General features: G+C 41.5%; 1 protein-coding gene across 1 annotated transcript in view; it reads right to left on the minus strand.

Moving 5' to 3' along the window:
- COQ6 (coenzyme Q6, monooxygenase) overlaps positions 1-16521 on the minus strand; it is a 19859-nt gene extending 3338 nt beyond the window's left edge. Inside the window, exons 1-7 of the mRNA XM_065901066.1 lie at positions 16356-16521; positions 5307-5441; positions 4156-4214; positions 3744-3867; positions 1201-1331; positions 390-497; positions 64-126 (exon numbers count right to left, since the gene is read on the minus strand). Of these exons, the coding sequence (XP_065757138.1) occupies positions 64-126; positions 390-497; positions 1201-1331; positions 3744-3867; positions 4156-4214; positions 5307-5441; positions 16356-16521 (786 nt within the window). The remainder of the gene's footprint in view (positions 1-63; positions 127-389; positions 498-1200; positions 1332-3743; positions 3868-4155; positions 4215-5306; positions 5442-16355) is intronic.
- Between the last annotated feature and the right edge of the window lie 33 nt (positions 16522-16554).

Raw genomic sequence — 16554 nt, forward strand, 5'->3', positions numbered from 1 at the left:
AATGAAGTTCTAAAAGAGGAAGGCTTGACATGTTTAAGCAGACTAGCCAGAAGGACTTCTTACCGGAAGCAGAGCAATGGGCCCGGAGGGGAGAAATCTCTGCCAAGCTACATTGTTTTCTGTGGCCTACAACGGAGAGGAGAAGAGTTCTTGTGAGAAGTACCCAGTACCAATTATTATTGTATTTTTTCCTAGGTCATAAGATATCTATATGTATTTTATTTTTTATTTTTTTAACATCTTTATTGGAGTGTAATTTCTTTACAGTGGTGTGTTAGTTTCTGCTTTATAACACAGTGACTCAGCTATAGATATACATATATCCCCATATCTCCCCAGTACCAGTTAAACCCGAGCAAGGCCCCCAGATGGTGGACTCAGGATCTTACCTCCGATAAATGCAGAGTAGCCACAACAGCGGACTGGTCATAGTTCCAGCTAACGTTTTGGATTCCAGCGGCCTGCCGTACTCCTGAGTTGTGGCCATCTGCACCAATCTGCATGGAGACAAGAGCCTGCTGAGTCTTAAAACCTTTTAATTAACGAAACTGTTCCAGAAGTTTGTCTCTGCCTCCTAAAAGTTTTCTCTAGTTCCCACTGGTGGCAAGCCCATCTGTGGCAGGTAACTCTTTATCATGCCTGCCTCACTCCCAGCCCCTAGAGGGGTAGCCCTACATATGCGATCCCAGCTTCAATTAACAGACCAAAGCTGGACATCTGATCCAAGAGGTGCCAGCCGTAGGTTAAACTGAGCCAAAGTCTCTTGATATTTGAACTAGAAAGCAATAAGGCAGGCGCTAGAGTTGAAGAATCCTGAAGTAAGGTTGGGAACGGCTGCCATGGAAAAGGGGAAGCTGATGAGCAGAAAGAGAAAAAAATGGGAGATGCAAGGAGATGAACGACTACAGGACTCCTGAGAGGGAAGGAACAGCCTCAATTTCTGACCCTCTGATTCCTGTCCCTGTAAGGCCAGCTATCCTTTATTTCAAGACCTATGATGGTCCAAGAGATTGCTTCCTGTACAGGATTTACAACAGAACCATCTTAACTAGAGCTGGTTTGAGTGGGTATGGGTCCTTATAACCAAAAGTTTTGCCTAAAATTAACTTTAACTATAGCTTAGATCTAAAACTAGAGACCCTAGAATCTAACAAGACGTGGATATGTGAGACCCCTGGCAAAATAAGAATCTTCAACTACCAACAATTTGGTCTGGAGGATGCTGCCATCACCTAGGGTAATATGAACCCAAGGGCTGGAGTCTGCCATGGAAAATGGATAAGGCCAGGTATAGCTGACTGCTTTGCTCTTGTAGAGAACGGTCACTCGGTCTAGGGAGGTCAAAAGAGAAAAAACAAAACATTAGACAGTTGGCCCACAGGCTGAGGAAAAAACTAAAGCAAAGTCCCAAGACAGCTTATCTTTATCTTATCATTTACTCCTAAACAAGAAAAGTAAAGATCTCAAAAATAACTCATGTGATCTATGCTATGGTCTAAGAGCTAATAAATGAGAGAGGCCACAGGGATGAATCAGTGTGAGGAAAACAAGGACAAAAAAAAGTAAGCTCTCACTGAACTGTCACCTGCATGAGGCAGGCACTCTTCCCATCTTCATGATCCTGCTCCAGTTTCACTCTATGCCTACATGAACCCACATGTGTTTTCAAAGCAAACAGGGTGGGGAATACCACAGACTCAAACAAGTTCTCGATTTCATAAGATTTTTCTTCCCACTGGAAGTCATTTTACTTTTCTGATCACAAACAGTACATGCTTACTACTTTTACTTTGTGTAAAAGTCTGAACCACAAAGAAAGGTTTAAAAGGGGGGAAAAAATTACCTTTAATCATACCACTCAGAGACAGCTAAAGCTTTGTTGTATAGCTTTCCCAACTATTTCCTATGTGTGTATATGCACACACACCCCACACACATACTCACACACACAAGTGGGATCATATGACACACACTTTTTTTCACCAATATATTATGGGACATGTTTCTAAGTGACTATTAGATCTAAATTATCTTTTGGACCTCCCTGGTGGCGCAGTAGTTAAGAATCCGCCTGCCAATGCAGGGGACATGGGTTCAATCCCTGGTCCGGGAAGATCCCACATGCCGCCGAGCAGCTAAACCCGTGCGCCACAACTACTGAGCCTGTGCTCTAGAGCCCGCGAGCCACAACTACTGAAGCCTGCGCACCTAGAGCCCATGCTCCGCAACAAGAGAAGCCACCGCAATGAGAAGCCCATGGACTGCAATGAACAGTAGCTCCTGCTCGCTGCAACCAGAGAAAGCCCGTGCACAGCAATGAAGACCCAACACAGCCAAAAAAATTTAAAAAACAAATAAATAAATAAAAAGAAAGACAATCTAGTTTTAAAATGAGCAAAAGATTTTAAACAGACACTTCTCCAAAGAAGATATACAAATAGGGACTTCCCTCGTGGTCCAGTGTTTAAGAATCCACCTTCCAATGCAGGGGACGCAGGTTCGATCTCTGGTCGGGGAACTAAGATCCCACATGCCGCGGGGCAACTAAGCCCACACACCACAACTAGAGAGAAGCCTGAGCACCGCAACGAAAGATCCCACATGCCACAACTAAGACCCGATACAGCCAAAAAAAAAAAAAAAAAAAAAAGATATACAAATAGCCAACAAGTACATGAAAAGACACTCAACATTATTAGTCATCAGGTAAATACAATCAAAACTACGAGATGGGACTTCCCTGGCAGTACAGTGGTTAAGATTCTGTGCTCCCAATGGAGGGGGCACAGGTTCACTCCCTGGTCGGGGAACTGAGATCCCGCATGCTGTGTGGTGTGGCCAAACAAAATAAACAAAAAAACTACAATGAGATACCACTTCAGTTACTAGGACGGCTATTAAAAAAAAAAGGTTGAGGGGAATAAAGTGTTGGTGGAGAAATTGGAACCCTTATATACTGTTGGTGGGAAAGGGACATGGTAGAGCCTCTTTAAAGTTTGGCAGTTTATGAAAATGTTAAACATAGAATTATTAGATGACCCAGCAATTCTACTCCTAAGTATCCACCCAGCAGAAATGAAACATGTCCACACAAAACCTTGTCCATAAATATTCATAGCTTTATTCACAATCATCAAAAAGTGGAAACAACCCAAAATGTCCATCAGCTGATGAATGGATAAACAAAATGTGATATATCCACACAATGAAATACTATTGGGCAGTAAAAAAGACTGGAGTACTGATACATACTACAACATGAATGAATCTCAAAAATGCATTTAGTGAGAGAAGTCAGACATTAAAAAATACATATTGTATCATTCTATCTACATGAAATGTCCAGAATAGGCAAATCTCAAAAAACAGAAAGTAGATTAGTGGTGCCAGGGGCTAGGAGTGGGAATGGGGAATGACTGTAAACAGGTACAAGGTTTACTTCTGAGTAATAGGAATGTTCTATAATCATATTGTGGTGATGGTGGCACAACTCTATAAATAGATTGAAAAAGCACTGAACTGTACACTTAAAATCAGTGAATTATTGGTATGTAAGTTATACCTGAATAAAGCTGTTTAAAAAAAAAAGAGAGAGAGAAAGAATATTCCTGAGATAACTGTTAGAGGGCTTCTTTATGGTGGACATCAGTATCTGTAGAAGGGATCCTTACAGTAAGTCCCAGAATAACTCTTAGTTCATCTTCCAGAAAGCCAGTGGAAGATGGAAGAGATAGATACCTCACCTGACACAGCCTCCAGCTGCTTAGTGAGAGCATGCATGATGACATTGTTCTCCACTATACAGCCCATGTCATCTAAATTATCCTTATCGAACATTATCAGGGCTTCTGAGCAGGCATCCCACACCTGGAAACACAAAGGGAAAGTTTGTATTACAACCCAAGGAAAAGGAAATATTACTCCAGTCAAACTGAGCATTGACTGAAGCAGGAAAACCACAGTTTGTCAGTCCCTCTGGCAGGAAGTATAAGGTGGGAAGAAAATTCTCTCATGAATGCTTCCCTCCTACTTCCTTTGACTGAGTGTAAACTCTGTCTGAATTCCTCCCACATTTACAGAAAACCTGGAGAATGTGAACTCCAATATCTTAACTCAAGATAAACCAAGATAAGCCAAAGGTGATAAAGGAGGCACCTGCATTCGCCGAAAGGCTCTGTATCTCATGTTGCAGATGTGGTCCCAGGCACCAAAACCTACAAAAGAAAGGAGTTATATATAGACCAAAGCAACCTGATGGGACTGGCATCCCTCCTGGGTTCCCCTTTCTCTCTCCTTCCTTTTAAGTAAGAGGTTGTTTTCAGTGTTCTCCAATAACAGGGAAATACTCTTCACTTCTATCCTGTTTGATGCTAGGAGCTAAGCTACTCTGTTCCCCAGTTCAGAATATACAGCATGAAAAAGACCCAGCTTTCATGATCAAAGGTCAAATCACATTAAAGTGGGGGAAATAATAAAGTGGGGGAAATAAACCAAATCCGTATTTTCTTTTCCTTCATCATCCTATTGAGGATACGAACTCCCTGGATAAAGACTATTTTTTGCTTAATTCCAGAGCACTAAACCGATTCATTCATTGAGGAAATATTTATTGAGCACTTACTATGTGCCAGATACACTTCTAGGTACTGAGCATAAAGCGGGAAACCAAACAGACAAATCTCTGCCCTTCAGCAGCTGACACTCTAGTTGGAGAGATAGACAATTAAAAAAAAATTCATAATAAAATGTCAGGTAGTGTTATAAAGAAAAATAAAGCAGTATAAGGAGCTAGAGAGTCATGCAGGAGTTTAATTTTAGATGGGGTGTTTCTAGATAGGATGGCTTGAGGGAGTAACATTTGACAAAGACCTTAAGATAATTTGCTAACTGGTTCCAGGTGTACACATCCACCTACACCCTACGAGCACTTAGCATTCAGGCTCCCCAGCCCCCTATAGGGCTGACTCTGGAAATGAAGAGTATGCTGTTACTAGAAGCGAATGATCGTCATTAGTTCATATAGTTTCAATTCCACCAATTCATAATGACCCAACATCACAAATGATGTCTACATGGAGCCACATGTCCCAGAGATGTCTTCCTCAGACTGCGAGTTGATACACGAACAATTCCAGGGGTCCTCATCTTCGACTATGTACTAGACTTACCAACCCCACCCTCCTCTTCCCACCCATCTCAGGGAGCTCCCTCCTCGCCAGACGCTCTGCTGACTCCGCTCTATGGGACACACTGGAAAGTCAAGAGAGACAGGAGATTGGTTCTACGACAGAGGATCTTCTACTCACTACTGAGAAGGGTTGCGGAGCCAGGGGAAATGGAGCTGACCCTGTTGCTGTAAGTTTCTGGCAATTTCCCCAGTACTTTCTTTGGACCTGCTTCTAGCAACAGGATTTTCTTGTCACAAAAGTGAATATCATATCCTAAAAAAAAAAAAGATCAAAATGTTATATCATTTTAGGAAAATCAGAGTTTATTCTCTTTCTCATTTCCAAGAGAAGCAACATATTAACTAATCCCTTAGCCCTCAGGATACAAATTTCTTACACACATAAAAAGGAAAACATCATGTGACGTCCTAAGCAATAATGTGTACTACCATTTCAGTCACGCAGAGCACCCTGCCCATGGTGGTAAGGCCTCTCCAGACAGTCTAACACCTGCCATGTGCAAAGACACAAATAATGGCAAAACCCATAGCAAGTGAATAGACTGTCCTAGAAAGGAAAAATGAAGAAAGGAAGGCTGTAGTATTTAGACACCAGATATTTATAATCTACAAAGTATTAAGTCACTAAAAATTACAAATCCTGTTCAACAGAAAAATGGGGTTAATAAACAAAATTCATTGTGGCCTCAAGATTAAGTCAAAGATAAAGAGCTTGTGAAAGAAAGGGGGGCCAAAAAATAACATCAACTGTGCCTAAAAATCTGGTCCTAAAACATCTGTATAGTGAAGTAAAAAGAGGACTTGGAGACTCTGTCACTGGGTCACTGCAGCACAAACACAAGTCCTTCCACAGTGTCTCAGAGAACGGTGCAGGGAAAAGATAAGCAGTGAGTTGCATGTGAATTTACCAGAGAAGAAACACTGCAGGTTTTACTTAGTAACGGTGAGAGAAACCCCAAAGACCCTGACCCCTCTTTTTATTTTGGAATCTAAATGAGAAGAAAGGCACTATTACTACATACAACAAAGAAAGTGTGAAAATCAAGGCTGGCTCCAGTCAAAAAGGAGTGAAGTGCGCTGAAACCACCAGGTCAGCATGGTGCTCACTGTCGTGCGGCAGCCCTGAGCAGCAGTTCTGCCATGGAAGATGGGAGAGGGGCCGTGCCCGCAGATAGGACAACCTTCTGGTCCATCACATCTCTAGGCTTTGATCTAACAGAAGCCACTGCAACCGAATGCTGCCTGCCACCAGCTCCCTACGGCTCCTACTCCCTGAAGCCTCACCTCCCCAGCAGTCCTCTTAGTACCACACCCGCACACCTCCACCCCCAGGATAGGTCAGTTGCTTGCTCCTCTAGGGTAGCTTTCATTTCATTCTTCCTTCTGTTAGTTATTTACAAATCTTTTTCCTTTGCTAGATTCTAAATTCCTTGGAGGCCAGGAATCATTTCTTTTCCTATCGCTGTACATCCCCAGCAGCAAACTGCTGTTATCTCCTCAATCCATAAAATAATGTCTTAACAGACATTTTTGTTAAATGAGAAACCAGGAAATATATAAGAAAACAGTTAGATTTCCATCCTATATTTGCCCTGGTGAGTAGAAATAGAAAAATTATAAAAATATCTATTTTAGGCTATAATACCATTACAGTTAAAGGCACAAACATATATATGACTTAGCTATTGATTGAATTAAATGAAATTATAAATTGTAGGTGACTATCTAAATTTTAACCTTGAAATCACTTCACTCTATATAGAATCCAAGTTAATTTTATCAAATAACAACCTAGAACCATAAATTAATAACCTGTCACTCTTTTATGAATAACAGTAGGTTATTATATTAATAATGTTTACTTTTTTCCTGTATATCTATAAGCAAAGTTCCATGGAATCACTATTATCATTATCATCATCACTGCTAATGTTTATTAACACCTATATGCCAGGTACAATTATATATGATTTACTGTAGTATCATCTGATATAATCCATACCACAATTTTATGAAGAAAGAAAAGCTATTTTGCTCTAATTTTAGAGATGAGAAAAACCAATGTACAGAAATTGTGAGTAATTTAATTCCACCCAAATAGAACCTTTTGGAGACAAGACTAAGGATTCAAATACATGTAATCTTATATGGACACTTGTTTCTTCACTATTTAACTTCTTCCTTTAAAGGAAATTTCCTTCTTATTTAAGAAAATCAGAAAAACAATCAGGAGGGAGATTGGTTCAAGATGGCGGAGTAGAAGGACGTTGCTCTCACTCCCTCTTGTGAGAACACCAGAATCAAAACTAACTGCTGAACAATCATTGACAGGAAGACACTGGAACTCACCAAAAAAGATACCCCACATCCAAAGACAAAGGGGAAGCCACAATGAGACGGTAGGAGGGGTGCAATCACAGTAAAATCAAATCCCATAACTGCTGGATGGATGACTCACAAACTGGAGAACACTTATACCACAGAAGTCCACCCACTGGAGTGAAGGGTCTGAGCCCCATGTCAGGCTTCCCAACCTGGGGGTCCAGAAATGGGAGGAGGAACTCCTAGAGAATCAGACTTTGAAGGCTCGCGAGATTTGACTGCAGGACTTCGACAGGACTGGGGGAAACAGAGACTCCACTCTTGGAGGGCACACACAAAGTAGTGTGCGCATCGGGACCAAGGGGAAGGAGCAGTGACCCCACAGGTAGGTCTGGAGACTGAACCAGACCTACCTGCTAGTGTTGGAAGGTCTCCTGCAGAGGCGGGGGGTGGCTGTGTCTCACTGTGAGGACAAGGACACTGGCAGCAGAAGTTCTGGGAAGTACTCCTTGGCGTGAGCCCTCCCAGAGTCCGCCATTAGCCCCACCAAAGAGCCCGGGTAGGCTCCACTGTTGGGTCACCTCAGGCCAAACAACCAACAGGGAGGGAACCCAGCCCCACTCATCAGCAGACAAGAGTATTAAAGTTTTACTGAGCTCTGCCCACCAAAGCAACAGCCAGCTCTACCCACCACCAGTCCCTCCCATCAGGAAACTTGCACAAGCCTCTTAGACAGCCTCATCCACCAGAAGGCACAGAGCAGAAGCAAGAAGAACTACAACCCTGCAGCCTGTGGAACAAAAACCACATTCACAGAAAGACAGACAAGATGCAAAGGCAGAAGGCTATGTACCAGATGAAGGAACAAGATAAAACCCCAGAAAAACAACTAAATGAAGTGGAGATAGGCAAGCTTCCAGAAAAAGAATTCAGAATGATAGTGAAGATGGTCCAGGACCTCGGAAAAAGAATGGAGGCAAAGGTCGAAAAGATGCAAGAAATGTTTAACAAAGATCTAGAAGAATTAAAGAACAAACACACACAGATGAACAATACAATAACTGAAATGAAAACTACACTATAAGGAATCAATAGCAGAATAACTGAGGCAGAAGAACGGATAAGGGACCTGGAAGACAGAATGGTGGAATTCACTTCTGCCGAACAGAATAAAGAAAAAAGAATGAAAAGAAATGCAGACAGCCTAAGAAACCTCTGGGATAATATTAAATGCAGCAACATTCGCATTATAGGGGTCCCAGAAGGAGAAGAGAGAGAAAGGACCTGAGAAAATATTTGAAGAGATTATAGTCGAAAACTTCCCTAACATGGGAAAGGAAGGAGCCACCCAGGTCTAGGAAGTGCAGAGAGTCCCATACAGGATAAACCCAAGGAGAAACACGCCAAGTCACACAGTAATCAAACTGACAAAAATTAAAGACAAAGAAAAATTATTGAAAGCAGCAATGGAAAAACAACAAATAACACAAGGGAACTCCCATAAGGTTAACAGCTGATTTTTCAGCAGAAACTCTACAAGCCAGAAGGGAGTGGCATGATATACTTAAAGTGATGAAAGGGAAGAACCTACAACCAAGATTACTCTACCCCACAAGGATCTCATTCAGATTTGAGGGAGAAATCAAAAGCTTTACAGACAAGCAAAAGCTTTACAGACAAGCAAAAGCTAAGAGAATTCAGCACCACCAAACCAACAAATGCTAAAGGAACTTCTCTAAGTGTGCAACACAAGAGAAGAAAAGGACCTACAGAAACAAACCCAAAACAATAAAGAAAATGATAATAGGAACATATATATCAATAATTACCTTAAACATGAATGAATTAAATGCTCCAACCAAAAAGACACAGGCTTGCTGAATGCATACAAAAACAAGACCCATCTATATGCTGTCTACAAGAGACCCACTTCAGACCTCGGGACACATTCAGACTGAAAGTGAGGGGATGGAGAAAGATCTTCCATGCAAATGGAAATCAAAAGAAAGCTGGAGGGGGCTTCCCTGGTGGCACAGTGGTTGAGAGTCCACGTGCCGATGCAGGGGACACAGGTTCGTGCCCCGGTCCGGGAAGATCCCACATGCCGCGGAGCAGCTAGGCCCGTGAGCTATGGCCACCGAGCCTGCACGTCCAGAGCCTGTGCTCCGCAATGGGAGAGGCCACAACAGTGAGAGGTCCGCGTACCACAAAAAAAAAAAAAAAAACAAAAACACATGCACCCCAGTGTTCATTGCTGCACTATTTACAATAGCCAGGTCATGGAAGCAACCTAAATGCCCATCAACAGATGAACAGATAAAGAAGATGTGGTATATATATACAATGGAATATTACTCAGCCATAGAAAGGAACGAAATTGGGTCATTTGTAGAGATGTGGATGAATCTAGAGACTGTCATACAGAGTGAAGTAAGTCAGAAAGAGAAAAACAAATATCGTATATTAACGCATATATGTGAAACCTAGAAGAATGATACAGATGAACCGGTTTGCAGGGCAGAAATTGAGACACAGATGTTGAGAACAAACCTATGGACACCAAGAGGGGAAAGCAGCGGTGGGTGGGGGTGGGGTGTGATGAACTGGGAGATTGGAATTGACCTGTATACACTAATGTGTATAAAATGGATGACTCATAAGAACCTGCTGTATAAAAAAATAAATAAAATAAAATTCGAAAAAAAAGAATAAAAACAAACAAAACAATCAGGAGAAAATTTGGTGAGAGAATATTCAGAAGAGACAACAACTAAAAAGAAAAGTTTCTGAAATGGAAGTAAGTTTAGTCTGTTCTAGAAATATGCTGTCCACTAAAAATAATAGAATATGCAAATAATAAAAATAATGTGACACGTAATTTTAAATTTTCTAGAAGACACATTTAAAAAGTAAAAATAAAGTGGTTAATTACATTAGTTAATTTTGCTTTAGTTTATCTAATATATCCAAAATTATAGCATTATGAATATTAACAATGACAAAATTGAGAAATTTTACATTAATTTTTATACTGCCTTTGAAATGTGGTATGTATTTTACACTTACAGAACAAATGCATTTAGATTAGAATATGGTAAATATGGTATCATATTTTAAGTGATCGGTAGTCATGTGTGACTGGTAGCTACCATAATGGACAATGCAGCTCTAGAGACTGAAGGGTGACCTACGGTGCCTAACGGTGACTACGGAAGAGAATGGATCAAGGTGAATCTGGCGAGAGAGATAATATACAGATCAAATAGTGCCTTCTAGACACTGGCAGGAAATTTGGACCATATCCCAACTACAGTAGGAGTCAACTGGAGGGTTTTCAGTAGATTGAGATGATGTGATCACTGCCTGTTCTAGTCCAGCTGGGCTATTATATCAAAACACCACAGAAAAAAAAAAAAAGAAAATCAGAAACTCTGGATTTTAATCCCAGCTCTCACTGTTTCTAGCTTTATGACATAGTACAGTCAGCTCATCACCTACAAATGCATGTATAACATTATATATGTTATAAATTTCCTTTAGTCAAAAAAAATTAGGGACTTCCCTGGTGGCTCAGTAGTTAAGAATCTGCCTGTTAATGCAGGGGACACAGGTTCAAGCCCTGGTCCAGGAAGATCCCACATGCCACAGAGCCACAACTACTGAAGCCCACGTGCTCTAGGGCCTGTGCTTTGCAACGAGAAGCCACTGCAATGAGAAGTACGTGCACCTCAAAGAAGAGTCGTTCCTGCTCGCCACAGCTAGAGAAAGCCCACGTGCAGCAACGAAGACCCAACACAGCCAAAAATAAATAAATAAAATAAATTTTAAAATTAGATTTCCAAGCACATAAAATATAGCCAGGTCCAATATTTTATTTTATTTTTCAATATTTTATTTTTTAGCTATTTAATATAACGTTTTAGGGGTTTCCTAGTCATGCAGTGATTAAGAATCCGCCTGCCGATGCAGGGGACACGGTTTCAACCCCTGGTCGGGGAAGATCCCACATGCTGCAGAGCAACTAAGCCCGTTCGCCACAACTACTGAGCCTGCGCTCTAGAGCCCATGAGCCACAACTACTGAAGCCCGCGTGCCTAGAGTCTGTGCTTCACAACAAGAGAAGCCACCCCAATGAGAAGCCCACGCACCGCAACGACGAGTATCCCCTGCTCGCCGCAACTAGAGAAAGCCCACACACAGCAATGAAGACCCAACACAGGCGAAAATAAATAAATAAACATTTTTAAAATTTATAAAAAAATAATATAACATTTTAGGAAACTAGCTTGGAGAAAAAATATTAGAGAATATCACTTACAAATAACAATGTGAGAGGGAAATATAGGTATTTCAAGGATAAAACATAAACTAATGTGAGTTTGAAGAAGAAAAGAATCAAGGAAAACATAAAAACTGACCTACACGGAAATATGAAAAGCCAGCTGGAAATTTTTCACTTTTAAAGCGGCTGTCTAAAACTAAGTGGATGTTGAATTATAAAGGTTGATCAGCATACAAACTATTGACAAAGAATATTCTTTGGGATTCATGCCATGATGATCAAGGGGAGACAGTAGCATGCACTAAATCCCAAGCAGGTAGTTTACTTGACTCCACAGGCACATGCTCAAGGACAGAGTCTCCTCACAGTGTTCAGCTCCATCTATTTTATAGGAAAAAAGCAGAGGCTTGCTCACTGAATAAATTGAATGAAAGATTTCCAAACCTTCCCCCTGCCCCCCGAGAGGTTCAACTTTCATGTTTTAACATTCAGTATCTTCTCTGAGCTTTTTTTTTTTTTTTTTTTTTTTTTGCAGTACGCGGGCCTCTCACTGTTGTGGCCTCTCCCGTTATGGAGCACAGGCTCCGGACACGCAGGCCCAGCGGCCTTGGCTCACGGGCCCAGCCGCTCTGCAGCATGTGGGATCTTCCCGTACATGTCCCCTGCATCGGCAGGCGGACTCTCACCCACTGCGCCACCAGGGAAGCCCATTCTCTGAGCTTTTGAGTGTGAATGTTTCTTTTGTAAACCTACGCTTGGTAGTTTTGACTGACTTAGAGTCAGTGATTCTTACATCCTGGTGTACTCGGCCCATGACCTTTTTCTTTTGTAAACTTATACAGAGCATTCTGTATTGTCAGTGTCTGTTTAAAGTCAGCCCTGACTTTAAGAATTTATACTTTTGGGACTTCCCTGGTGGCACAGTGGTTACGAATCTGCCTGCCAATGCAGGGAACATGGGTTCGATCCCTGGTCCTCCCAAATGCTGCAGAGGAACTAAGTCCGTGCACCACAACTACTGAGCCCGCGTGCTGCAACTACTGAAGCCCACGCAGCTAGAGGCTGCGCTCTGCAACAAGAGAAGCCACCGCAATGAGAAGCCCGCGCACCACAATGAAGAGTAGCCCCCACTCGCCACAACTAGAGAAAGCCCGTGTGCAGCAACGAAGACCCAACGCAGCCAAAAATAAATTAATTTTAAAAAAAATTTACACTTCTAAGGAAAAGACAGAAAAATAAACAATTACAATACAGAATTTTGTAAGTTTATAAAAGAATTGCTGCTTTCCCTCCTTGAAATGTGGATAAATGGGGATGAGAAAAAGAACAATATAGGAAGGAAAAAAAGTTATACAAAGAAGATAGCAAAACACCAAATTTTAACAAAATTAACAAAAATTTAGTAAAACTAAAAAAATTTTTCAGATACATATCATACAAAATTGTATAAAAAGTTAGGAGGTGAAGTCACTACAAGACAATTAAGCCTTCCCAGTGTTTTTCATTCTCAAAGTGTGGTCTTCAGATCTCCTGCATCCATCTCTGGAGATTATTTGTTAAAAATACAGGCTCCTGGGCCCCACCTGGACAAACTGAGTCAGAGTCACTGGAAGTGGAACCTGGAATCCTCATTTTAAAAATATGCTCCACAGACTGGTAACAACGATTGCCTATGAGGAGAATTGGATGGCTAACAATTAGAAATGGAAGTCTTACTATACATTCTTTATACTATATATCCTATGCACTTTTGTATTTCAAAATTCTTATGTGTTATGTCCCTGTCTTAGTTACTCAAAGCCCAAAACCAAAACCAAACCAAAAAACCCAGATGATTCTTAAACATGCTCAAGCTTGAGAAGCACCATTATAGTCCATTTACCGATAGGTAAAACCAAAATGGCTGTCAGGCAGCAAGGGTATATATGTCAGAAAGTCTTGTCAGTCTCAAAAAGGATTTGTATTTCCTAATTACCAACTTTTGAGAGCAAGTTACTTAACCTTTCTGAGCTTTAACTTTCTTATCTTCACAATCTAAAATCAAGAGTATTATGACAATAAAATATAGGGAATTCCCTGGCAGTCCAGTGGTTAGGACTCGGCACTCTCACTGCTGGGCCTAGGTTCAATCCCTGGTCGGGATCTAAGATCCTGAAAGCCACTTGGCACAGAAAACAAAAAAAGTATATATATATATATATATATATATATATATATATATGTATGTACACACATACATATATATGTATGTATGTATATGCAAAATACTTTAAAAGATGCCTATCTATAGCAAGTGCTCAATAACTGATAACTATGTTTTACAAAATTACTTTGAGACTCAAGCCCATTAGCTCATACAAAGCACTGCTTCCCACCAGTTTCCTAGAAAAGGAACTTCCTAGGGAAGATGTGACTAACACCCCCAGAACTGAAATCAGAAAAGACTTTCTCACTGTTAGTGACCTTTAATTTGTGAAGCCAGAAAACTCAAATCCAATTTCTGAAAGTCACCGTACAGTTGTTAAAAGCAAAAGAATTTGGTTGCCTGGGTTCAAATTCTGACTCTGCCTGGTGTGAGACTCTGGTCCTTACTTAACCTCGTTGCTTCATATAAAAGATTAAACTATCTACCCCACAAGGTAGTGGAGCAGCCTAAACTACACATGTAAAAGCAAAGTCCTTACCTTAACTTGCATACAATGTTTAACTCAAAGTGGATCATAGCCTTAAATGTAAGAACTAAAAGTATAAAACTCTTAGAAGAAAACACAGGAGCGAAACTTTGTGACTTTGGGTTAGATAATGATTTCTTAGATATGACACCATAGCACAAGTGGTAAGAGACTGATAAGCTGGACTTCATCAAAATTAAAAACTTCTGTGCTTCAAAGGACACCATCAAGAAAGTGAAAAAACAACCCACAAAATGGGAGAACATATTTGCAAATCATTTATCTGATAAGGGGCTTGTACCCAGAATACATAAAAAACTCTTACAACTCAATAATAAAAAGACAAATAGCCCAGTTTAAAAATGGGCAAAGGTTCTGAATATACATTTCTCCAAAGACATACAAATGACCAATAAACATATGAAAGAATATTCAACATCATTAGTCATTAGGGAAATGCAAATCAAAACCAGAAGATATCACCTCACACTCACTAGCATAACCAGTAAGAAAAAGACAGTAACAGTGCTGTCCAGGACGTGGAGAAATTAGACCCCTCGGGACTTCCCTGGTGGTGCAGTGGTTAAGAATCCGCTTGCCAATGCAGGGGACACGGTTTCGAGCTCTGGTCTGGGAAGATCCCACATGCTGAGGAGCAACTAAGCCTGTGTGCCACAACTACTGAGCCTGCGCTCTACAGCCTGCGAGCCACAACTACTGAGGCCTGTGCGCCTAGAGCCCGTGCTCCGCAACAAGAGAAGCCACCTCAATGAGAAGCTCGCACACCGCAATGAGAAGCCCGCGCACCACAACGAAGAGTAGCCCCTGCTCACCGCAACTAGAGAAAGCCCGCGTGCAGCAACAGACCCAACGCAGCCAAAAATAAATAAATGAATGAATGAATAATGAAAAAAAATTAAGGAATGCCTTTCTTTCTAAAAAAAAGAAAGAAAGAAAGAAATCAGACCCCTCATTTATTGCTGGTGGGAATGTAAAATAGTGCAGCCACTCTGGAACACAGGCAATTCTTCAAAATGTTAAACACAGTTTACCATATGACCCTGCAAATCCACTCCTAGGAATATATCCAAGATAACCAAAAATATATGCTTACACAAAAGCTTGTACAGAAAATGATAGCAGCATTATTTGTTATAGCCCCAAAGTGAAAACGACTCAAATGTCCATCACCTGATGAATAAACAAAATGTGCTATATCCACACAAAATATTACTTAGCCATAAAAAGGAACGAGGTACTGGCACATGCTACAACCTGGATGAACTCTGAAAACATTAAGCAGATTCCATGTCTATGGAAATGTCCAGAAAAAGCCAAGCTATAGAGATAGAAAGTACATGAGTGGTTGCCAGGAGCTGAGGAGATTGGGGGGACATGGGCAGTGATTACTAATGGGTTTGGGTTCCTTTTGGGGGTGATAAATGTTCTAAAATTTATTGTGGCAATGGCTGCACAACTCGGTGAGTACGCTAAAAATCATTAAATTCTATGCTTTAAATGGGTAAACTTTATGGTATGCAAATCATATCTCAATGAAGCTGTTTAAAAAACAACATCAACAAAAAACTGCCTAGCCTAGCTCAATAGACAATGCCAGATTACTTCCAACTGTGTCCAGAACTAAATAACCCTGGGCGGGTCTGTTTCCCCACGCTTTGGAAGGACTCCTAAGGAGTCCCTCCCACTTTTGACCCTTCGGAATCCTGAAGGAACAAACGTTTGCCCCCGGGGTTCTGGGATTCCTCTGGTCAGGGGATGGACCACAAGATCTACAACGCTTAGACCTTGGGCAAACACCAGGGCTCACACGGTCCTCATCGTTCCTCTACGGCCCCGCTCCCCGCCGCTATCGGCCTGGAGATGCGCTTACCCAAGGCACAAGCCATAGCGGCGCCCACCAGGCCTCCCCCGGACACCACCACATCGTACACGGTGTCTGACGAAGCGCCGGCCCACCTCCGGCAGGAGACCAGCGGGCCCCTCCGGGCAGCGGCAGGGGCAGTCCCCCACCGGATCCTAGCCAGCCGGGCCGCCATAGTCCTGACCTGCACCGTAATTGGCGTCCCGCT

The sequence above is a fragment of the Phocoena phocoena genome, chromosome 2 (assembly GCF_963924675.1).
Source record: "Phocoena phocoena chromosome 2, mPhoPho1.1, whole genome shotgun sequence".
NCBI classification, from domain to species: Eukaryota; Metazoa; Chordata; class Mammalia; order Artiodactyla; family Phocoenidae; genus Phocoena; species Phocoena phocoena.